Source organism: Tachypleus tridentatus, chromosome 9 (assembly GCF_004210375.1).
Source record: "Tachypleus tridentatus isolate NWPU-2018 chromosome 9, ASM421037v1, whole genome shotgun sequence".
Taxonomy (NCBI): Eukaryota; Metazoa; Arthropoda; class Merostomata; order Xiphosura; family Limulidae; genus Tachypleus; species Tachypleus tridentatus.
The window spans coordinates 120,481,646-120,506,261 of record NC_134833.1 but is presented as its reverse complement, the minus strand read 5'-3'; the positions used below and the strand labels follow the sequence as shown (position 1 = coordinate 120,506,261).

Sequence of the window (24,616 nt, the reverse complement as noted above, 5' to 3'; positions counted from 1 at the left end):
GAGCTACAACATGTCAGCGGTAACACCAGCAACAACTATTTGTTAACTAGAACACATTATATGTATACATAGAACATCAGTGGCAAATACTATTTGACTGGGAGCCGTCATACAAATCTAAAATAACAAAAACAATAATAATTTGTTCAAATAATTTTATATAATAATTATTCTAAAGATGTAGAAAAAGGAAAAAACACCTTGTTTATTTCGACACAGCAAAAACAGAGGTATAAGTAGTGATATTATCTTTGGATATTTTATCTCCGACACTTAACGTTGTGATTTGTACTGTCGTAGCTTCAGTAAAACGTACCAATGCCACGAATCACGAGAAATATTATGTATTCTGTAGATACAAGACAGCATGACATATGAACAAAGAAAGCAAGAAATAAGATGTGTTTTTTTTCGAATTTCACGCAAAGCTTCAGAATGGCCATTTGCGCTGGCTGTCCCTAATTTAGCAGTGAGAAACTAGAGTGAAGGCACTGCCCACTGCCAACTTTTAGGCTTCTATTTTATCATTGGTTTATTGTCATATTACAACGCCTCCATAGCTGAAAGGGTGAGCATGATTGGTGGGATGAGGATTCGAACTCCCGACCCTCATATTGCGAGTCAAGCACCTTAACCGCCTGGCTATGCTGAGCTCAACACAATAAGAATAGCTATTACTGTTAAATATTCACGACTGTTCATTTTAACGTTGAAACAAGTGTATTATTTAGTTTATATAGTGCAGACATTAAAATGAGTTGTTTTAGGAAGATATAGTTGTGGCAGACTTGTTTACGTAGCTGTTTACGAGCCATTTGTTGTGTAATTCATTGTTGTGAGTTGAAGTTATTTACATAAACCTTCTGAATTTTCGCGTTGCTTTATTCAAGTATTGTTTCATCATATAATATCTAAATATTTGTAGAAAGTTCTAGATTGCTGTCAATAATACATATATGTGTCGGAAAACTATAAAGAAAGAGAGATACAGAATGCGTATTCGTGAGTTTAGCTATAAATAGCGTATATTGGTGACTTTTAAAATGTAATAATCACAAATTGTATTGTAATAACAGAGCAAATAAAATAATTCGTCTTGACGATTGGGTTCTAAAGTAACTGAATCAACCTGTGTGGAGCATGTGTGTGTGTATTTTCTTATAGCAAAGCCACATCGGGCTATCTGCTGAGTCCAACGAGAGGAACCTTGTATAAACGTTTGACAGAAAAAAACAACTATTTAAACCTCTGGATAAAATCACTGTAACCAAGGGGGAACTTTAAATAAGCTTACCATTTATTACATTGTGATAACAGAGAAGAGCAACTTGTCTTGCCAACTGGATTCCAAAGTAACTGAACCAGTTTAGTCTGTGGACTTTGATATGTGAAGGAAGTGATATGAGCGACTTGGATTCAAAGATAGCTTTCTACAAGAGTTTGATGAGCAAAAACAACAACGAGAATTAGGACAAAAAATGCGTCAACAGAGGACAGAACCTAGCGGGAGGGAAACAGAATACAAACAGAGAGAATAAGAATAGAAATTACAAAAGAAGAAAAGGAGAGAGATTGAGAGATAATACTTGAAATAGAAAGAATAAAAGCACAAAATGCTCACTTAACAGAAAGATAAAGGACCAAAGAATGACAAAAAGGACAATGCCAGTCCACTAAACATAGATGCTTTTTTAAAGGCGTATGAATGATTTACCCAAAGTTGGAATTGGGACAAAGGCGACTGGGTTTATCTCAGTCCATTTCTCACAGAAAAAGGTCTACAAATGTCTGCAGGCATGAGACCAGAAGATTCAATGGATTACGACAAGTTAAAAGAGGCAATGTTGAAATGATATGAATTTACTGAGAAAGATTTTTCACCAGAAATTCAGAGAAGTCAAATCTGACACAGGAAAAGTCAAACCTGACACAGGAGAAATCAAATCTGACACAGGAGAAATTGTGTTTCAATTTATAGTACGTCTGCAGTGATACTTCACAGACATGGCCAAGCGAGAAAACAGTTTTGAAGGTTGGCAGATATACTAATAAGTGAACAGTTCATGATCACGTGCTCAACTGACATGTCACTGCTCCTAAAGATGAGATAACCAATAGGTGTGAATGAGATGATCAAGCTGGCAGAACGTTATATGGAAACCCATGGAGGGAGTGTAGCTGACAAGTTTAAGAATAACCAGTTACAGTTCAAATCAGAAACCAGGGTTGGCTAATTAGAAATAGGACGACATCAAAGACATACCAGGCAGTAGAAATTTCGAGGATCCAGTTTGTTTTGTTTATTAGTTTTGAATTTTGCGCAAAGCTGCACGAGAGCTATCTGCGCTAGCTGTCCCTAATTTAGCGGTGTAAGAGTAGAGGAAAGGCAGCTAGTCATCACCACCGCCAACTCTTGGGCTACTCTTTTACCAACGAAGAGTGGGATTGACCACACATTATAACATCCCCACGGCTGAAAGAGCGAGCATGTTTGGTGTGAGGGGAATTTGAACCCGCGACCCTCGAATTACGAGTCGAGTGCCTTAACTACCTGGGGAGGATTCAGACAGAAAGAAGACCGATGAGATATCTACAGTCGCTACAAGAACTCAGGAAGAGAAAAGCGAGCAAGACATCCAGCGCCTGAGAACTGAAGGAAGAATGGAAAAGCCAAAGAGAAAAGGGGCTTATAGAACCAGAAGGAAGTTCTGTACCAGATCTATCAATGTGATTATGCTGGGAAAATAGAATACTATATCAAGTGATGAAGGTGGCTTCTCAGTTCTTGGGCATGATCCAGGTTTCAAGAACTACAAGATGTATAAGTGATAAAAACATAGAAAAATAGTCATTGTTATATAAAAAAGCTGGCGAACACCAGAATTATATGTCTGTAGTGACACCAACAACAAACATTGATTAATAACTGATTTACCTTCATTATTAAAATCAGGACGCTTGATTAATAACAGGTTTTCTTTCATTATTAGCTTTAGAATGATTGGTTAATAACCGACTTCCTTTATTTTTAAAGTCAGAATGCTTGTTTAGTACCCAGTTTTTCTCCATTACTGGCTTCAGAATGATCAGTTTAGTAACAGACTTATCTTCACTATTAACGTCAGAATGTTTGATTAATAACCAGTTTTCTTCATTACTAGCTTAAAAATGATTGCTTAATAATCGACTTGTCTTCATTATTAACTTCAGAATGCTTGATTAATAAGAATGGGCTATCTGTGCTCTGCCCACCACGGGTATCGTTGCAAGTGCGGAAACATACCGCTGTACCACTAGGGGGCGATTAACAACCGATTTGTTTTCATTATCTTCAGATTAATTGACTAAGCGATTCTTACAATAAATATCAAAAAACTTAATTAGTGATTTGTCTACGTCATTAGCCAAAGTAAACTAGATTGTTATATTTCACTATTAAGATGTTAATATAACATCTACTGCTGTCTTCCCTGTTATAAACTGGGTTATAAAACTCAAGATACTTCTGGGCGTACATAATTAATCACAGTTAGTTATATAATTGTACATATCTCTAGTGTCAACATTCTACCTTATTACACCATGACGGTTTGTTTGACGTACCATTGTACTCGCTTCTTGTCATTTTGGTGCAACAGTGTTTTACTGCAAGCTGTAATTACTATGACATTCAGCTTTGCTAGTGAGGACCCCATTACCCTGAGATTGCTACAATACCTGACTCTTGTATAGATCATATAGTTTTACCTTAATGTTTTCAAACCTATTACTTACATGATAATTATGGTACCTAAATGTGACCCTTCATTCTCTAATTTACAGAGATAACGAAGAGCATTGTTATATTTGCTTTTACACAGCACTCCAAACATCGTCAGTTCAGTATGACCCTGAATACGAATGTTTCTACTTACTGCAATATATCACATTATTTGCCATTTCTAAAACAGTTATTAATCGACAAAGAATAAAAATGAAATAATACCAGTTTTTCTGCTTCGATTTCAGTGCGTCTACTGTATAACTAGTTTAACAGTTGAAGTATTTTTTAAGTTGTTGTTGTTTTGAATTAAGCACAAAGCTACACAATGGGCTATCTGTGCTTTGTCCACCACGGGTATCGAAACCCGGTTTTTAGCGTTATAAGTCCGCAGGCATACCGCTGAGCCACTGGGGGGGGCGTATTTTTTAAAAGTAAATAGTTATTAGCCGTATATATGTGTATATATATATATGAGCGTTAGTACATTAAATATTTGATTAAACTGTTATGGATTTTCGGAACGGAGAGAATTTCTGTTTAAAAGCAGTGCTTGTTCTAAAGGAAAAAAAAACAAACAAACCACTTTCTGAAAAGTAAAAAACCAATTTACAGTAAAAATATAAATGTTATTAAACTATCTGTGGTTACTATGAAACAGTGATTATAATACTGATGCTAAGTTTATTTCTACGTGTTATTTCTTTAACTTATATCTTTCGATTGCTAACTAATGACAGTTAAAAAAAGTCAGAATTGTTTCAACAGTTTGACCGTTAATCTTCACCGTTAATCGCTGTCAATGTTTTTCACATTTTCGCGATATCATTTCACAATCATTTATTTTACTAACTTATCACTGATTTGTTGTTTGCGCCCTCTCATGATGATTACTTTTAAATTCATTCGAATGACTCTGGTTTCGAGGTTCATAGCATATCTTCCGCTGATTTAAAGTTCACTCTAATTTGAATACGAAAGCCCATATTTCGCAACAGCGTTTCTTATAATGCGTAAAAACATTAAAAAAACCAAGTAACAATAAGTTGATGTTTGAAGTTGAGTCAATTTTGTGAAAGTAACTTTCTACTCGAAGATTTTATTCTTACCGCATGTTGTGACTCCCAGTGACTCAGCGGTAAATTTAAGTGCTTATAACACTAAAACTCTTGGCTGGATCCTTCAGGTGGACAATGCATATATACGTTATTGTAAAGTTTTGCGCTTAGAAGCAAAATAAACAATCTATTATATATAAAAACTAATAAGACAGTTTGATGTACAGAACAATATAGAGTTATAACGGTAGCGAATTGAAACTATTAAAGTCAAGATTATTGCAGTGTTTGCCCTTTGAAAATGTAAATTATTACTTGGTGTAATATTTTTAAATTTTCACTTCCTTGAAATAATGGCTTATAAGATAACAAAAAGTTACGTCACACTATCAACGACAATTTTTATGTTCCTCAGTAGGACAACGGTAAGTGCACAAACTTACAAACACTAAAATCAAGGGTTTGATTCCCTGCAGTGAATACAGCAAATAGCCCAAACTGGCTTTGTTCCAGAATATACAAAAGATTTAAAAGAATTAGATACGTTACATCTTAAAAAGAGAATATGTAATAAATTACTTACATAAAACATTAATGCGTCACCTTACAAACTGAAAACTCCACTATAAATTTTTATTTTCAAACAAAAAAAATCGAAATAATCTTTGCGCAGAAGAATAATAGTTAGAGCGTTAATCCAATGTTAGATAAGGACGATTTGTAGGACACTGAATCTGGACTTCATCCGTGCGATAGAACTAATGAACCAAATATGTGACTCATTAAAGCTGCAAGAGATAATTTAATGATGCTAACGAACTAGTTTTGTTTTCTTACTTCGGAAACTTTAGAATGAAAGGATTTAAATTGATTGTGCTGATAAAAAACAGAACAAATAACTATAGGGCTAAATTAGTATTTTAAGAATAACAAGCCACATCTGTTAATCAAGCATGTTAATAAACAGGGCAGACCGATGGTAAAAAAAAAAGGAGAAATAGACAAACAAACTAAGAAAATAGTTAAACAGATGATCTCACAATAACGGTAAGAGTGAAAAAAAACTTTAACCCTACCTTTCGAGTTCATTGTTCCTTAGAGGTCTTAATAGGTATTCCACTTTCTTCTCTAGCCCCGACATCAATGGAGTTCAGGTACCAACAGACTGCATTTAAACACCGTGCCCTCTAGCGCTCTTTTGGGGACTTTTCCGCATAACCGTGTCCCCAGATTCTCTTGCAACAGGCGTCAGACTGGCTCTCGCTGCATGATCGACAACACGCCTCTGACGTCACCAGGTGCAGCGTAATAAAAGAGGTGGGAGGAGACTTAACTCTTTTGATCTAAAAGCTCATTGTAGAAAGCGCTTATTATCTATCAAGTTTTCATAAGGAGGGGGAATATTGAAGTTTTCTCGCGTGTCATATGTTCCTGGTGGTCACTATGATCTTGCCAAAGGGTTTTACTTAAAAACAGTGATATCACGTTACCCGATCATCGTTATTCTGGTTAACAAGTGATGGGTAATTATATTATCAGCAGGAAACAGAAATTTTTCTTTAGTAAAGATATTTTAGCTTGTCGTTTTAATGTTTTGAACGCTTGGTTGTTTGATTCTTGTTAAGCGCAAAACACGATGGGCTATCTGAACAGTGTCCACCAAGACTATCGAAACTCGAATTTATAATAATACATACTTTCTAAAATAAATAAAACACAACGTCTATCCTCAGAATAGTGTTTTTTATTATAAACTGAAGTTTCTTTAGGGACTTTATTTATTATATCAAGCAACAATAACAATAGCATCTTGAAATACAGGATATGTTACATTTATTTTAAAAACTTATTACTCAAGTAAAGAAAAACGTTTTATGATTCTGTCTTGTTTTTAGATGAAAATATTTAATGTTACAATGTCTATATATATGCTAAATATGTGCATTAATAATTATTTTTATGCTCCAATACGTTTTTATATACTACACATATTAATAAATACTTCACACATTCTGACGTATGTATGTGTGTGCATGTATATACATACATATATATATATAATAATACACATATACTTTGAATTATTTTTATGTTACAATATGAATATATGTATGCCACACATGTATTTATATTCATGAAATGAATACACATTTGAAGTCATTTAGCGAATTCGTTAATTTCATAATACCTTTGTAACAGGTATTACCACCAGAATCTTCTGGGTTTGTGGGTACAGAGAATTAGGCTTATGATAGAGCTATGCCACAAGGGTAAATACATCTCTTTATCATTTTTCGTGGGAAAGCGTTTCAGTTTAATTGCCTAAAAGAGATGTATAGGTGTCGTTCTCTCCATGGGATTTATACTGGCTTACCTACAAACAACGACCACAGAGGACTCTTTATCAGGTAGTTTTTATTATTTTTTGTTTTGAAATTATAAGTTAAATGGAAGAATGTTTCATTTCTTTGCATATCTTGCTTGAACTTGTTTCGTTTAATACCTTTATTAAATAAACTGGTTGTTTAAAAAAGCTTTTCTGAAGACTTAGTTCAATTATCAACTTCACGTCTATTCATAAACCACAGACTCGGTTTTTTAGTTAAGATGGTCACAATAAAATTTCTGATATACCGTACTTTCAACAAGATCAACCACTTTGTTCTCTGCCTGACACTGCAACGTGGATTAAGAGTCTGTCAACTGCTCAAACTGTCTCGTACTATGTGTTAGTTCTCTAATCCTCACTTCGAGTCTTGAGTTCCACTTTCTAAAACTTTCTAAATCCGTTGTCAGTTTTTTCCCCATCTTTTTTTCTGATGCTTTTGTTGCTCCTTGCTGTGTTTCGAACTTTTAATCCTTGAAAAGTAAACCAGTAATTCTTCTTCCCTGCTTATAACTGACCACGTCCAGTGGTGCCCACTGTGGGTCTGCGATTAAATCATTCGTGTTACGTTACTACAAACAAAAGTGCTTTCAATAATGTGACTGTGTTATAGACGTTTCGCATGCAACATTACAACACTTATCAGACGTCGAACAATCAGAAACAACCATAGGATTAACAAGTTTTTGGTTCCTTGACAAGTTGTGTGAAAAACCGATCGAAAGTCGTTATTTTTCTCGATATACCTCTCTTTATGAGCATCGTTGCGATGACGTACAGCATTGCACAATACCATAATAGCAGGCAAATTTGTCGTTTTTCAAATATGACGAATGTCAGCACTTTACGTCTATTATAGCGGAGTAAACTATAGACCATACGACTTTCGACCATCGTGCAAGACCTCTATAGAAATGACAGACAAATCTCACAACTCAACCAGAGGAGTAGTCCAAAAGTTGGCGGTGGATGATATTGACAAGCTGCATTCCCTATTGTCTATAGCTTTGAGATCACATACGTAGTACGTGAGTGACTTTGTGTGAACACGTGGAAACAAGAAATGTAAAAAAAATACTTACTAGGATTTTCGACTCCCCATTGTCGTACAGTGAAATGTTTTTGATATATCTTTATGGAGTTGTTTTAATCCCACTGTACTGCATCAGGAAAGTCAAAGGAAATTTGACCTTAATTGTCCTACTGCTATCCTTTGAAACAAAATTCCAGTTGCATCTTAAAACGGCTGGTTTGGGTATTAACACTTTTACTGATAAGGAGAGAACAACGTTTCGTTCTTCCTAGGCCATCTTCAGGTTAAAATGGAGAGAGTTTGAATGTGACCGTTGACGAACACGTCTTAGAGACGAGAGTATAAATGGGTACGTGAATGTAGGGGGCGTTGCAGGTGGACGTTAGGTTATTAATTAGTATAGGTATGTGTGTGTGTGTGTTTTATATCATAGCAAAGCCACATGGGGCTATCTGCTGAGCCCACCGAGGGGAATCGAACCCCTGATTTTAGCATGTTAAATTCGTAGACTTACCGCTGTACTAGCGGGGGGCAATTAGTATAGGTATAAAGGTGTTACTTTATATTGGTTTAATTTTGGTTTTAGTTTCTGTATAATTAGGGCTTCTTTGATTTTGCGTTTGTTTATATTTGTTTCCCTACTTAGTATCTGGGTGTTTTTTATGGTTTTGTTGTGTTTATTTGATTTGAGTGTTCAAAAACGTGTAAAGGCGATTTTTTTTTGTTCTTTGAATCTAGTTTCCATTTTTTTGCTTGTTTCTTCAATTTAGAAGTGATGGTAGTTGTTGCATTGTATTTCATCAATTTTCTTGGTGTTGTGTTTGTGAGAGTAGTTTTTACATCATATGAACTTCTGTTTTGTACCTGGTTTTTGAATAAATCTGGTGTTTACTGGAATGTTGTATTTTGTTATAAGTTTTTTTCCAAATGTTGGTTATTTTTTCACTGATGTCGGGAACATATGGTATGCAGCAATATAAGGTTTTGTAGTTTGTTGTATCTTTGGATTTATTGTTGTTTGTTTATTGTTGGTATAGGTGTGTACGTATAATTTTTTCCACGGATTTTTGAGGAAATTTGTTGATGTTGATGAAGTGTTGTTTTGTTTTGTTAATTTCATTGTTAATTTTATCGGGTGAACATAGTTTTGTGATTGTGTTTATTTGGTTTGTTAATAGGTTGAGATTTTGTTTTTGTTTCATGTGCTGAGTCCAAGAAAATGTATAATCCAATATGGGTGATTCTTCTGTGGATTTCTGTTTTGAATTGAGTATCAGTTTCAGTGATTTTGAGGTTAAGAAATGCTATTTGGTTAGTGTTTTCCTGTTCACAGGCGAACTTAATGTTGGGGTATATCAAGTTAACATGATTGAAAAAAACAACTAAATGTGTGTTCTGTAGATGTGAATCCAGCAATTGTATCATCAACATACCTATACCAGTATAGTGGTGAGTGTAAGACTCAATTAATAGCTTGTGATTCAATCTGTGTCATAAAAATGTTGGCTAGAACTGGTGACTTGGGGTTTCCCATACTTAGGCTATTTATTTGTAGCTAGTTTTGGTTATAAAGCTGGTTTTGGTGGTAGTGAACTGTATAAGGGTTGCTAATTGGTTGCAGCAACTGAAACCAAAATTAAACCAATATAAAGAAACATCTTTATGCCTCTACTAATTAATAACCTTACATCCACCTGCAGCGCCTTCTACAATTCCGTACCCGTTTATACTCTTGTCCATAAGACATGTGTCCGTCAACGGTCACATTCAAACTCTCTCTTTCTTAACCTAAAGATGACCTAGGAAGGTCGAAACGTTGTTCTCTCCTTATCAATAAAAATGTTAATACCAGCTGTTTTGAGATACAAGTGGGTTTCTCGACATCAAGAAAATTCCAATTATTTAATTGTTTCTAAATATTTTACTCTGTATTAATCCAAGCCCGGTGAACAGTTTCGTTCTTTGAACCCCCAATCACTTGATTTTATATCTTTTTATTGTTTGAATTGCAAAACGCATGGAAGTTTGATAAAACATTTTTATTCCCTAACTTCAAATTGAAAACACGTTTTTATTTCCAAATATAAATATATTTTTGCAATCTAATTCTTAATCTCTTGTTTATGCAGACACAGCAGGTTTCATCTGTCCCTTTTGTTTGTTAAAGTGAGCAGTAAATCCACATAAAATTTTACCTTTTCTTGCATACAGCTAAGTGTATTTTTCACTATAGAACTTTTTTCGCATCAGTTATTCACTTAGGTATCACGCGTGCTTTCTCTTGGGAAAGATTTTTCTAAGTTGAACACTGGGCACCTTTTTTCACTGGCAGATCAGGTGATACCATAGAAGTAGCACAACCGTTTCATGTATATAATGTTTTTTTTTCAGCCTGGAAAAGATTTTGCTCTGGAAATTGGCAAACTTTCTTTCTTTAACAGAGATCTATGGAGCTTCCAGTGAAGACGTCATAAATACAATGGTTTTGTCTTTTCATTATGTTTGATGTTTAATAAAGGTTCTTTCGCTCTTTTCTACAGTGTGTCCATTCTCTTTCTGAAACATGTCAAAAGATGGGGAGCAGTACTCATATTCATAACACGACACTTTCCCTGATCGTACCTCCTGTTATTATGCAGATCCTACTGACTAAGGGAAAAGCAGTGTACCAAAGATTACAATTCGTTATATCTTAGTAAGTGTCATAAAATAGCCAGTACGACTTTGAATTTTTACTGTTGTTTTCAGTTATGCAATTTTACTTCTTACTCTGAATCAAAGATTTGTTGATTTAGATTCATAGTTACTCAATATTTTTTCCTTTTGCTTACACTCGTGGGAAAATGATGCCATAGAAGCTTTCAGACATTCACATGAAAAATAAGTAACGGTATGCGTTCCGGAATGTCTTGTTATCGTAATTAAGAAAACAATGTCAACCAAGACATAAAGTCTTACAGCAGTTGGCCAATGACTTTGCTTGGAAGAATCACGAGGCGAATCGTGACTCTACATGAAAAAGTTTCATGCCCTTTGGAGGTCATTAGCAATCCATTTTGTTCTAATATACATATAAAGGGCAAAATCCTAGACATAATTGTTTCCAAAGTAAAATAACACTTTTATTTTTTAACAAAAGCTCACTGTTTTGATTTTGTTTTACAGTTTATAAATAATTTAATGCTCCCTTATGTTTGACAGCAGATAAGCTTTTCCTATCCCAAAGAACATTTTAAATCAGAACTCGGTAAAGTAATTCACCTCCAATCTGGTAGGATTAATGTTTTGTTTCTTTTTCATTTACTGCATTAGAACGAATGTCAATACCTAAGTTACAGCAATATTTACTGTGTGGATTTTTACTCAGTTCTTTTGGACTTTTGGCATTTGTGGTAATAAATTTGAAAAGTCAGTCAATCCTATGTATCGCATTAATCCTATACTACATAATTCTAGTTCTGACTTGAAAGTTTTGAATATAATATAGCAGTAATAGTAAATGGTAATGCTATAAATTGAGGCGTGGACCGCCCTCTTACATTATTTTGAGACATAAGTTATTTAAAACAACAGTTGGGGTAAACATATATATTTACAAGTAGAAGTCGCATCATTAATCCAACTGTTTATGTCTTTAAACTTCATCTTTGGCGGAGGAGTCCTCCGAGTTATTTTATCAAACTTCATCCAAACTGATTTAGCCAGTGCCTCACCATAACGTGTCATACCAGACAGATGGACAACTTTACTTGAATATCTGGTGATTAAAGCACAGAACTTAATACACAGTTAAGGCTGCTATCGAAGTTCAAGGATTTAAAAGTGATGCGTTTGATCATTCTAAACGTCTAAATCTATTCTAGTTCTAGAGCCATCCTCTTTACTTCTAACGATATCATATGATCCTAGCAGTTGTTCAGTGGTAGAAAAATATTTACAGACTCAATTCTTGGAGTTTACTTTTAAAATGTACATAAAGTTTATATACTATCTCAGACAAGCCTATTGTTCATTTTGTTAAACAGACCTACACTGAGTTTCCTGAGCTATATCAAAAATACAAGTGGTTGCCCCACCAACAAAGAAATATCGAATTTCCTAGAAAATGTCTTGGCATTTTAAACCTCTGTTTTGTGTGCCACTTCTAAAAGTTTGTCGAACTTGACGACAACCACATTTTACTTACAAACATCTATATAACCATAACAAGATTAAAGATACGAAACAAGTTTCATTTAGTGATACTATGTAAAAATGAATCCTAGTCGATAAATATATTTACCCCAGAAACGTTTAAACAAGAAATTCTGAATACGTAAGAACCTAAAGGTATAGACTATTACATTATTATATATTAAAAAAATAAAATATTATATCTGATTTTTATAATTATGTAGTTCAGCAAAGACGGAATACACAAAATAACCGCAACGGTTATTTACACGAAATAATGATTTTATCTTTCAGTTTACAATATTACAGATCAACAGCAATAAAAACTGCCCTTGTGTATCATCAACACAGTCGCTTGAGTGCACCAAAACTTATACATTCCATTATCCCTTCTGGACAGAAGGAAGAAAAAAAGTAACAGAAGTTTCCCTAAAAGTCACAGTAGAAGAAACTCGCTTGAATAGTTACAATGTTTCTCGTTGAAGTTCTGACTCGTCAGCAAACATATATATATAAACAACATACTAGAGATGAAACTTACATGTCATGGTCGTTATGACACCAGTAATATATTTGTGCACCTGTGCACTATTGACATAGGTTTTATACATTATGTATATATATATATATATATATATCTTGCAAGGTTATATAATATACATAGGGTAATTAAGCAAAGTTGTATTGACTCAGAATAACTGAAAAATTGTAAGACATTCCTTTCTAGGATCTTTGGAATGTTGGTTAAATTTGAAATAATTATTTCTAATCATACTCCATCTTTCTTGTAGAATTTCTTGTCCTACGGAATAATTGTGCTTCGCCAACTTACACATCTTTCGTTATTTGACATAAATGTGCTGTTGTATCTTAGAAACAGCAATTTCCATGAAATCAGAACATCCATATTAATCGTCGTAAAACATAAAGATACTGGTTTCTCTTGGAAACACATCAACAATTTATTTTTCAGATTTAACTAACTTTGACAGCATTATTCGCTAACTCGAAATATATTGTTGTATGTTAGAAACAACATATCTTTGTCAGATCTAATTATCTTCGATGTTATCCAAAAAACAGAATAAAATACATCGTTTCTTTAAAAAAAACCTATTTATATCAAATTTGATTTTTACTTTTATTTGATTATGAACTATCTGGAGTACGCGTCCCTTGGATGGAAGCTATGTAAATTCACGATTGAAAAAAGGTTATCTTAGGACATGAAAAGTTGTTTCCTTAAATGTCATTGAAACAAGAATTGGAAAAAAAAACATTTTTACAAACCGCAAAACGCATAATGTGAAATCAACATTTGTATGAATCTCTACATGGACCCAACAAACCTTTATGTCACAATTGGTGAAGACCCATCAACAGGTGGCGAAGTAGTAGTAAAAATGTAAAAACAATCACGAAAACTGCAAAACGCAAAATACTAGACTAAACATTTGTATGTATCTCCTTATAGACCCAATGAACCTTCATACTAAATGTGGTAAAGATTCATCGGCAGGGGCTAAATATTGATAATAAACGCAAAATCGCCCATAAAAATCGTAAAACACAAAATGCAAAAGTGAAAATATTTATGTATATCCTAGTTGAATCTAATAAACCTCCATACCAATTCTGGTAAATATCCGTCCACATCCTGTGAAGTAGTTACATGGACATACAACAGACAGCACTATTTCATTGGTACAGATTACAGTTTTTACAGTAAGGAAGAATATTTTAAAACATGTTCGACGTGTTCATCATTAGGGTGATCATACTCAAGTACACAAGTTTTAATGGTGTAGAAGGTTTTAGTATTTAAAGCAACGTTCAACAATCTAATAAATACTTCCGGTAAGTTGGCAATTAATACAATCTATATCTATATTAGGTTTAGTTCACGCGAGTCCTCGAGCGTTGGAAGTATCGAAGTAATATAATTTATTAATTAAAGAAAATAATCTCCTTATTAAATTAGCTTATTTCGTAGATTAATCTTACTTAACGCAATATACTTAAAATTACAATTAGATAATGTGCCGGTAATTCGAAGTTTTTTGAGGATTATCACATTTTCGTATTTCTGCTTGTTTGTTAAATTTCTCAATATATCTAACGTATCTACGAAAATGAGAAAGCTTAAGCGATGAAATAAAAAATAAGTATATACGATTATGCTCACATTTCTTGTTTTTCTATATCTCTACTAATGGTAACTCGTAGACATGAAAGTGTCACAAGCATTCTGTTGCACAGCAACCATGCACGTGCTTGGAAAAAATAAAAGGATCTATGGAAGAAATTTATATCAACTTTATATAGCAAATCTCCTAATGTACTTACTTCTAATTGGAAAGAAAAACGTAATTTAAAATTTTACATATTTAAAGGTTGTTGGTTTTTAAACCACTTCACGTTACAGGTTATTTCCCATAAACGGTGTAGATACACAAAGTAATAGAATGATGAACAAAGTGGCAGGATTACATAGTTATGATGAACAAAGTGGCAGGATTACATAGTTATGACGAACAAAGTGACAGGATTACATAGTTATGATGAACAAAGTGACAGGATTACATAGTTATGACGAACAAAGTGACAGGATTACATAGTTATGACGAACAAAGTGGCAGCATTACAGAGATAAGACGGACAAAGTAGCAGGATTACAGAGATTATTTGTTTGTTTGTTTTGAATTTCGCGCAAAGCTATACGAGGACTATCTGTGCTAGCCATCTCTAATTTAGCCATGTAAGACTAGAGGGAAGGCAGCTAGTTATCATTCACCGCCAACTGTTGGGCTACTCTTTTACCAACGAATATTGGGATTGTTCATCACTTTATAACGCCCCCATAGCTGAAAGGGCGAACATGTTTGATGTGACCGGTATTCGACTAACCCTTGGATTACGTGTCGAGCGTTCTAACCACTTGGCCATTCTGGGCCTTCAGAGAGAGAGAGAACAAACAAAGTGGCAGAATTACAAATTTTAGATGCAAAAACTAAGCTAAGAATGACATTGGTTAGAACACAAGTAGTGGTATATATACAAAGCTAGGATGAACGAAATGGGAAATATACAAAACTAAAATGTACAAAGTGGCAGGATTACATGTTTTGGACGCACAAAGAAAGCTGATGATTGCATTGGTTATGATACTTTAAAGATGCTAAATTACGTGATTGATTATGATGAGCCACGTGGCACGATTACATACTTCTAATGCACAAACTAACCAGATGATTACACCAGTCGTGAAGTGCAACGTGGCCAAGATGGTTGTGATACACAAAGTAATTAAGTAAACAATAGGATGCTCCTTGACGTAATTTTTTTTGAGCGAATGAAAATCATTATGTTGAAATACGTATAACCAGCAAAGATCTTTAATGAAAACATTGCATTACGCTTGAAGTTTCACATCACTTTAACGACAGTTATTTCCTGTTTGGATTTCTCTAACAGGGAAGGGATAATGTGGTTCCTAATTCCACATACAGATCACAATCTTTTTTGTTCACATAACCAAAATTTTAGTAGCGAACTTTGAGTAGTTACTAGCATTTCAGTTTTATAAGTGTTTTCCACACGGCTCGCTGTGACTGAAATCATGACGAATTTTGCGTGCTAGATAAACGACAACACATTTTTATCTTGTAGAGATTTTTATGTACATCAAGGAACACAAGAGCCAAAAAAAGGGCTACGCCAAATGATTAAACATTTCAGCCGGTTCGTGAATTTCACCTGAATAAAATGTATAACCGTCCCCCAAAATCAGTAAACATTGATCCTCGACGGATCTTCCTGTACGTTTCTAAACATATTTGGTCAGATTCTTAATTCTAAAAATATCACGTAAATATCGTAACCACGTGCTACTCCCTTTACGTAGCGAAATGAAAACTGAAGAAATTAGTTTAAAAATGTTTGTAGATATCGGTTCCTTAAGTTTTATTTCTCAAGTCGAGATAAACACACAACTATTTTATTCTTCTTTTCCCACAGCTTTGGATATTTAAATTAAAAAATATATAACGAATTCAAGTTGGTTGGGTTTGAAGGTGGCGCAAAGCTACACGATGGCTATATGCGCTAGCCGTTCCTGAGTTTCTAGTGATAGACTAGAGGGAAAACACATTAATACAGTGATTGAAAAAACTAGTTTTACCACTTTCACGCGTTCTCTTCAACTTTTAACAGTTTTCAGAGGAGCAGTCCGCCCACCTACCTAAGTTATACGTGATTGTCAAATTCCCTTGACGACACACGTGGCTTGGAACCAGTTTAACTTGACGTAACCTTTAGATGTGTTTAGCATTTAATAAAACAGCTTATAACAATTCTTCACATAATGTAATTTTATGTTGTATATACCACTTTGGTGGATTTCTAGATCATAGGGTAGTTAAGGTCTGTTGTATGGAGCAATATTATATTATTTGTATTTTTCCGTTTTGTTTGAAGTAAAGTTATTTAGATACTTTTACTCTATCTCTTAGGTTATTTAGATATCCTGTACTTTATATTCTTGTATGATTTCCTTTGAAGTAAAGTTATTTATATACCCCGTTCTTTATATTGTTGTATGGTTTTGTTTGAAGTAAGGTTATTTAGATACTCTGCACTTTATATTCTCATATGATTGCGTTTGAAATAAGGTTATTTAGATACTTTGTACTTTATCTCTTAGGTTATTTAGATATCCTGTACTTTATATTCTTGTATGATTTCCTTTGAAGTAAAGTTATTTATATACCCCGTTCTTTATATTGTTGTATGGTTTTGTTTGAAGTAAGGTTATTTAGATACTCTGCACTTTATATTCTCATATGATTGCGTTTGAAATAAGGTTATTTAGATACTATGTACTTTATCTCTAAGGTTATTTAGACACCTTGTTTTTTATCTTTTCGTGTGTTTTTGTTTGAAGTAAGGTTATTTAGATACTGTGTACTTTATCTCTAAGGTTATTTAGATATCCTGTACCTTATATTCTCGTATGATTTTGTTTGAAGTAAAGTTATTCAGATACCCTGTTCTTTATATCATTGTGTGGTTTTGTTTGAAGTAAGGTTATTTAGATACACTGTTTTTATCTTCTTGTGTGATTTTGTTTGAAGTAAGGTTATTTAGATATCCTGTTTTTTATCTTCTTGTGTGTTTTTAGGTCGAATTATTCATACTAATATTGAAGCATTCCTAAATAACAATAAAATCATTTTGATCTCTAACGGTTCATTTTGCAGTGTACTTGAAGCAGAGCAGTTTTTGTTGTTATTACTTGTTATTTATTATAAAAAACAAGTTCTTTTAGTCCTACAGATGAGAATTTCTGGTGAATTGAATGGAATACCAACCTTTCGAAATGTCATTGCTGTTTACTCAAAGAATGAGGTATTTATATATGGGTTGCAATAAAACGTTCGATATTTTGTGATGTCATGAGAAAAATATATATGTACCTGAGAAAATCTGTTGACTTTCAGTAGATGGACAGAAAATATCTTATATAGGTTCCAGTTATAAAGACATCCAGAAAAGGAACCATGTTGTTGATTTTCCTTCCGACTTTAAAATTGATTGTAAGTATTATTTGTTGAGAAAGTTTTGAAAAATACTTCCATGGTTTGGCGAGGCAGAGAATGTATGGAATTTTAATGTTGTTCGTAACTGTTGTGTTAGCCACAGGCTATACTAGACAACAAAAAATAAAAAATGAATCTAAGAAGAAAGAACAGAACAGTAAGCTAGAATTTAGTATTTTACTAAATCTAAATAACGATGAGGTAACAACGTACTTGAAAATAAGCACAGTTTTCTTTTATGGGAAAACTCGTCTACTGGTGATATACAATGTAGATGAAATCAGAACATGTTTATTGAATTTATTCCAACAATGTTATTTTATGAATCAGGTTTGTTCGTTTCTTAGTTACAACCTATAAGTTTTCTTTTGTGTTTACAAAAGACGTAGAATATTGCAAGATACTGACTTATTATATATTAATAAATTAGCCTAAAACACCCACGTTCCGCTACGCATTTCTAAGGCCCCCTTATGATTCACAGCGGCCTCAGCGTACCAGTCAACCAACTTCATTATCTCAAATAGTTCTATAACTACCCTAATGAGCTAATTCTTTAATTAATTACTCTGTTGCCATTTCTCAAACTTAATTCAATTCAATTATTTTTAAAAGCAAATCGTTCCAACTTAGATTTTCAGATTTTTTCAATTATGCATTTTTATTTGAATTATTTTCACGAGTTCTCTAGTTTTCTCTGATTAGTGTTTTTATTCCAGTTGTTTGTTGACGTTTTTCAAACTTAGTTCAGTTCAACTTTTTTTTAATTCTCAAATTTCTATTTTTCTTCTCATGTTTGGGTTTAAAAAAGTGTCTTTGGCAGAAAACCTCCAGATATTGTTCAATTAGTAAGTGAGAATTTGAAAAAACATTCTGTAGACTTCCGGGAAGTATCATCACAGGACTGAAGGGCTATAGAGCAAAACATTGGCCAAAATATTTTTGAGTCAAATTTCTTTTTTAAATTTCTCGCAAAGCTACTCGAGGGCTATCTGCGCTAGCCGTCCCTAATTTAGCAGCGTAAGATTAGATGGAAGGCAGCTAGTTATCACCACCCACCGCCAACTCTTGGGCTACTCTATTATTAACGAACAGTGAGATTGAGCGTCACATTACAACGCCCCCACGGCTGAAAGGGTAAGCATGTTTGATGTTACAGGGATTCAAACCAGTGACCCATGGATTAAGAGTTGAATGCCTTAACCACCTGACCATGCTGGGCCTTTACGTGAGTTGCATCGGAAAGCTAAATGCATTTTGAGTGTGTATTTGTGTATGTCCATGATTCTCGGGAAGATTTACCAGGTGGCGCCCATCTTTACTCCATGTAACCTACCCTAAGTTAGCAGCGATAGACTAGGTGGAAGGCTGCCAGTCAATGTCATCCGCCTCCAACTCTTGGTTTACTTTTTACCAACAAGTAGTGAGATTAACTGCACCAATATAACGCCCCCAGGTAGAAATGCAAGTCGAGTGTCTCAACTACCAGGGTATGCCAGGCCAGATAACTGTATTATGAAATGTGAACTAAATTTAGCATGACTTTTTGATACAAACAAACGTTGCTGAGCTATGCACGTCATTTATTTCATTGGCTTCACGAAGTTGGCAGGACAGCGTGTGTGTGCGTCATTAAAGTTTACAGCAAAAATCAACTACTGATTCATACCACTAAACTATGAGTATTTTGAATGTATGACTCAGCACCGTAAAGATATGATACTTTAACTTTGGAACCTTCATGTTGATCAGAGGTCTGAAAGAAGGCCTTGAAGAAGCTGTAATCATTATCAGAAGTGTAATAATTATAAAACAAATAATGCAAGGGATTAAGAATAATTTTGGAGTAAACTCAATACCTCCCTAAACATTTCATGTTAATTTGAGGCCGATAAGTTGAGAAATTTCCGTCGCGGACAGACACAAAGAAAAAACTGGTTCTTGATAGTTAATATTGTAGTTTAGGTTTACTAGTATTAGATAATGTGGGTTTAGCTGTTTCAGCATGACCCATATAGTATTTTAAAACCTTAAGCGGGCCGTTAACGACAAGTCTACAATTATATTATTAATGCATTTCTGACTGTTTGTGGTTGAGTACAAAGATGCACAATGGTTGAGTGCTCTGCCCAAAACGACTATCAAAACCCATTTTCTAGCATTGCAAGACTGTAGACATACCGCTAGGCCACTGGATGGAGGGCTATTTCTGACAAAATAAAATGCACAAGTAAAGACATTATTCTACTCAAATATGAAGTCAGTTATGATACAAGCCGAACCCTTCTTTAGAAGAAAATTTTGATTTACTGACTACAGCAGTCAAACAGTACTGGCAAGTTCAAGTTGAAACAATATGAACGTTAGTTTTTTTGTGAATGATTTAATCATTACGGTTGTTATGGTGACGCACATTGTCTGCTGGTATCTAATTTATAGTTGCAGCATTATAAGAGATAAATTAGTGCTTGAATGGCAAGAGAGAGATATATTCCATAGTTTTCAAAATTAAACAAAGAGTCAGCTCACTCCTATTGACAAATTTCGTCACAAGTCTGACATGTTTCAAGAGAATGTGAATGGTCTTCAAGTCTTATTTTATTAAACCTTTACGTTGAGCTTTGCTGGTGAACTTTGTTGGATTAAAATTAAATGTAACAATAGACCATTTCATTAATTTGATACAATATGATACTCGTGAGTTATTTCACTCTCACGAGGTAAACGTTATTAATTCTGAACACTAAACTACGTGTTTGAACTAATCAATCTTGCCTTTTATTTTCTAATTTTTAAACGTTTCGGCGACACTTCACATTTGTTTATCGACTACTCTTGGCAATCAGTTTTAATAACTTTATTTTTGATTTAACATAAAATGTGTCACAAGTTTTGAAATGCTGCCTATGTCTCATGTCGCTAACTTCTCTATTCACAGATGAAGAGCAACATTGGGAAGCTGACGCCATTTTAGCACCAAACTTATCATTTTGACGTCAAAGGTAAGATTTAAAATGTGTTTATCTGTATTTTAGTTTGTACATACTTCCACTACGTATACTTGTAACAAGAGCTAATTATATATAAATACATACTTGACTTTTGTGTGTCCTACAGTGCTCAAGCGCTTAAGAAAATTCAGAGAAACATTCAGAAAATATCTTTAAGTACAAAACCTAATTACGACCAGCCAAGTAACGTACATAAAGCATTTAATGATTTCTTATTAACATGAATACAACGCGTGTAAACTGTCATTATAGTACATCAAATGTGTTCTATAGCGACGCATCTAACTTACTAATACAAAACAATTAGAAAATAAAGATATTGGTGAAAAAAACACACAATAATACACCATAACACCAATTTGTGTAACTGTAAGCTGTATTACAAGAAAAAGAAACAGCCAAAATATACAGTAACTTCGAGAACAGAATGTTGTGATTGGTTGACGAGGCTATTGAAAACAGTTGCATTGCAAGGTTGCAAGATATTATAAGGCCTAGAAACGTGTATTAAGATGTTTGATTAAGAAGAAGAATATAATACTAGAGCGTTGAAACAACGATGTGAGTTTCTGTATAAAAATAATAGGAACACTTTGAAAAGGCTCAGCATAGCCACGTGGTTAAGTCGCTCGATTCGCAATCCTTGAAAAACACATGTTAATTTCGAAATAAAGGAGATACTAGGACATTGTATTTCCTCTTCCTTTTTTCCACTTACGATACAAGAAACATTAACTTGATTATGTACTAGTAGTCTTTGAAATATTTACCGAGTAAAGTTAAATTCTTATTTTCACTTTACGTTTATTCTTGTGTTAAGAACAAGTTATTCCTTTGGAGTAACTTTAGAATTTTTTGTCCATGTTAAATTAACACTTGAAATTATTATTCTATTGGTAGAAGTTTTTTTTTACGCAAAGTTTTTAAAATAACGTTCACTCCAACGAGTTGGTTTATTATTAGTTGAATTTTGACACGAGACAAAGAAAGTTATAACATTTTAAATTATTTATAATTTTACATTGATAGACTAGATGGAAGGCAACTAACAAACAGCTTCCACGGCAAACCGAACAGTGGAATTTGATGGCCACTCTTATAACACACCAGCAACCTCAGAGAGCGAAGGACGTTTTTGCGGCTGTGGGACGAAAGACACGAACCTTCGAATTAACAGTTCGAACACATTGACTACTAAGTTACACTCAACACGATATAACACAAATTAGTTGAAAGTCGTATTCACATTTTCTATATTCATTTTTAAATTACTTTCTTTTTCAATTAAAACTATTCAAAATGCACGTATATGTAAAAGTTATTGAGTTCAGTAAACATGCTGCTTTATTTATTAGGATGTTAAAGACAAAATAAAAATAGAATATTCCTCCACATATCAACTTGTATTTGTATCAAATAGTTATGAAACTCTTTCTGGATCTGAGTAACAGTTGTCAGACGTGGCTACTGGAACATTTCATTACGTAACTGTCAATTTACATAAGGAACTTTTTTAATTTTCTCATCGTAGAAATTTTATGTAAGAAAGAAATTACTCCCTTTAGAATATAACGTAAATATTAGATGGGTGCTCTGAAGCGCGATAAAATACGAGACTTCTTCAGAAAGGTTAAAAGATAGCTTTGTATGTTTGTTTGTGATGTTATTTCCCATCTATTGTATAAGAGCACGCACCCAAAGAACAGTATCGCTCTTACACGCCCCCCAGTGGCACAGCGGCATATATGCGAACTCGCTCCGCTAAAAACCGGATATAGATACTCGTGGTGAGCAAAGCACAGATAGTTCATTATATATCTTTGTACTTAATTCTAATCAAACAAACAAATGCTCTTACATTTCTTAACGTGTAGAATGTTTTTCTTCTCGCAGCTAGCGTAAAATCATGTAACGAAACGAACCGTCCTTATTAGCAGGTTAGCATTCATTCACTGGCTCGGCATGGCCAGGTGGGTTAAGGCGTTCGACTCGTAATCTGAGGGTCGCGGTTTCGAATCCCCCATCGTACCAGACATGCTCGCCCTTTCAGCCGTGAGGGCGTTATAATGTGCGGTCAATCCCATTCTTCGTTGGTAAAAGAGTAGCCCAACGATTGGCGATGGGTGGTAATGTCTAGCTGCCTTCCCTCTAGTCTTAAACTGCAAAATTAGGGACGGCTAGCGCAGATAGCCCTTGCGTCTTTGCACGAAATTAAAACAAAAAACGAAATATTCATTCAGCAACATAAAACATTGCAGTAACGAACTTCAGAAGAAGTGAAACCTCTACTCTGGAGCTCAGTTCCTTTAAACCTCACGCTTTAAAAATTTATAGATAAAATTAACAACAACAACAACGATTATGAATCAATCGAAAGCACAGTTGTGTGACAAAGTAGCGATTAAATTACTTGTGTAAGTTTATTTTTTCACTAATTTACTCTATCTTATATAAGTGCTGGCCCATATGGAATTAATTGCGTGGTTTCTTCTCCTACCGGGGTGGGATATCGATCGCTGCCGTTATCTCCTCAAGATGATGTCCATTTCTCTTTTCTCGCCCTACTAACAAGAACAGAAATGGGTGTCATCTTCCTTAACACGTCAGCACGACGTACTTCCTTACTGCTTGGAATGGATGAGCAAGCTGTCAACCAAATAATTCTGGAAAATCCGTGTTTTTAAAGAACCAACGACAACGTCGCTAACATAAAATTACGTACAGCACTGACTTAACGTCTATTGTTTTATCTTCGTTATCGTGATGGTGAATATTTTCACTGTAGGTGAAATGACTGAGAAAGTTTTATCGACGTTTTCTTGAAATTTTGTTTACTGATTGAAAAACGGTGCGCTTTTCATTCGTCTTTAAGAATATTCGTTGAATATACTTTACTGTGAAGGATTAAACAGAAACAGTCACAGATTGGCCAGGTGGGTTAAGGGTTGGAATCCCCGTCTTACCGATTATGCTCGTCCTATCAGCCGTGGGGGCGTTATAATGTGACCGTCAATCCCACTATTCGTTGGTAAAAGAGTAGCCCAAGAGTTGGCGATAGGTGGTGATGACTAGCTGCCTTCACTCTGGTCTTACACTGCTAAATTAGGGACGGTTAGCGCAAATAACCCTCGTGTAACTTTGCGCGAAATTAAAAAAATAATAATCACAGAGACATGTTAATTTATACTGAAATACTGGAAAAAATTTGAGTTAAACTGAACTACTGACACGTACAGTCATGTTAAGATAAATTGGTATAGCCATGTAATAATTATTTTCTAGCATATTTAATTTTGCACAAGCCAGACTTGAATGTTATTTGAAATAAAGACCAAAAGAATTAAACAACGAATTATGTTAAAACGTTACGTTCGTTAATTTATGAAAGTTTAAATGGAAATCTCTGACTCTCATTACATAAATACACAGTGACAAGAACTCGCTATATTCCACAAATGTGTATAGAAACAAAATGAATAACCAGAAAAGAAATATATTTTTAAGTAATTCAAGTATATTAATGTGGCCTAATAAGTTATATTTTTTTGCCTTTTGCTCTTGCCAAGTTATATGTTTCACATACATTTACAGTTAAAAT

At 34.2% G+C, this 24,616-nt stretch overlaps 1 protein-coding gene and 1 long non-coding RNA gene across 7 annotated transcripts in view; one reads left to right on the top strand and one right to left on the bottom strand.

Annotated features, from left to right (window-relative positions):
- Nucleotides 1-24,616, bottom strand: part of LOC143226205 (dual specificity calcium/calmodulin-dependent 3',5'-cyclic nucleotide phosphodiesterase 1-like) — a 219,110-nt gene that overhangs the window by 141,169 nt on the left and 53,325 nt on the right. Inside the window, exon 1 of one of the 6 annotated variants that reach the window (XM_076456882.1) lies at nucleotides 5,895-6,049. The exons of the other annotated variants lie outside the window; for them this stretch is intronic. Within the exon in view, the coding sequence (XP_076312997.1) occupies nucleotides 5,895-5,907 (13 nt within the window). The 5' untranslated portion in view covers nucleotides 5,908-6,049. Of the gene's footprint in view, nucleotides 1-5,894; nucleotides 6,050-24,616 lie in introns of those variants that run through there. 6 annotated transcript variants of the gene reach the window in all.
- Nucleotides 14,153-23,021, top strand: LOC143226208 (uncharacterized). The gene is made up of 3 exons (XR_013014418.1): nucleotides 14,153-14,267; nucleotides 20,946-21,009; nucleotides 22,048-23,021. It is a non-coding gene; the product is annotated as an uncharacterized LOC143226208 (long non-coding RNA).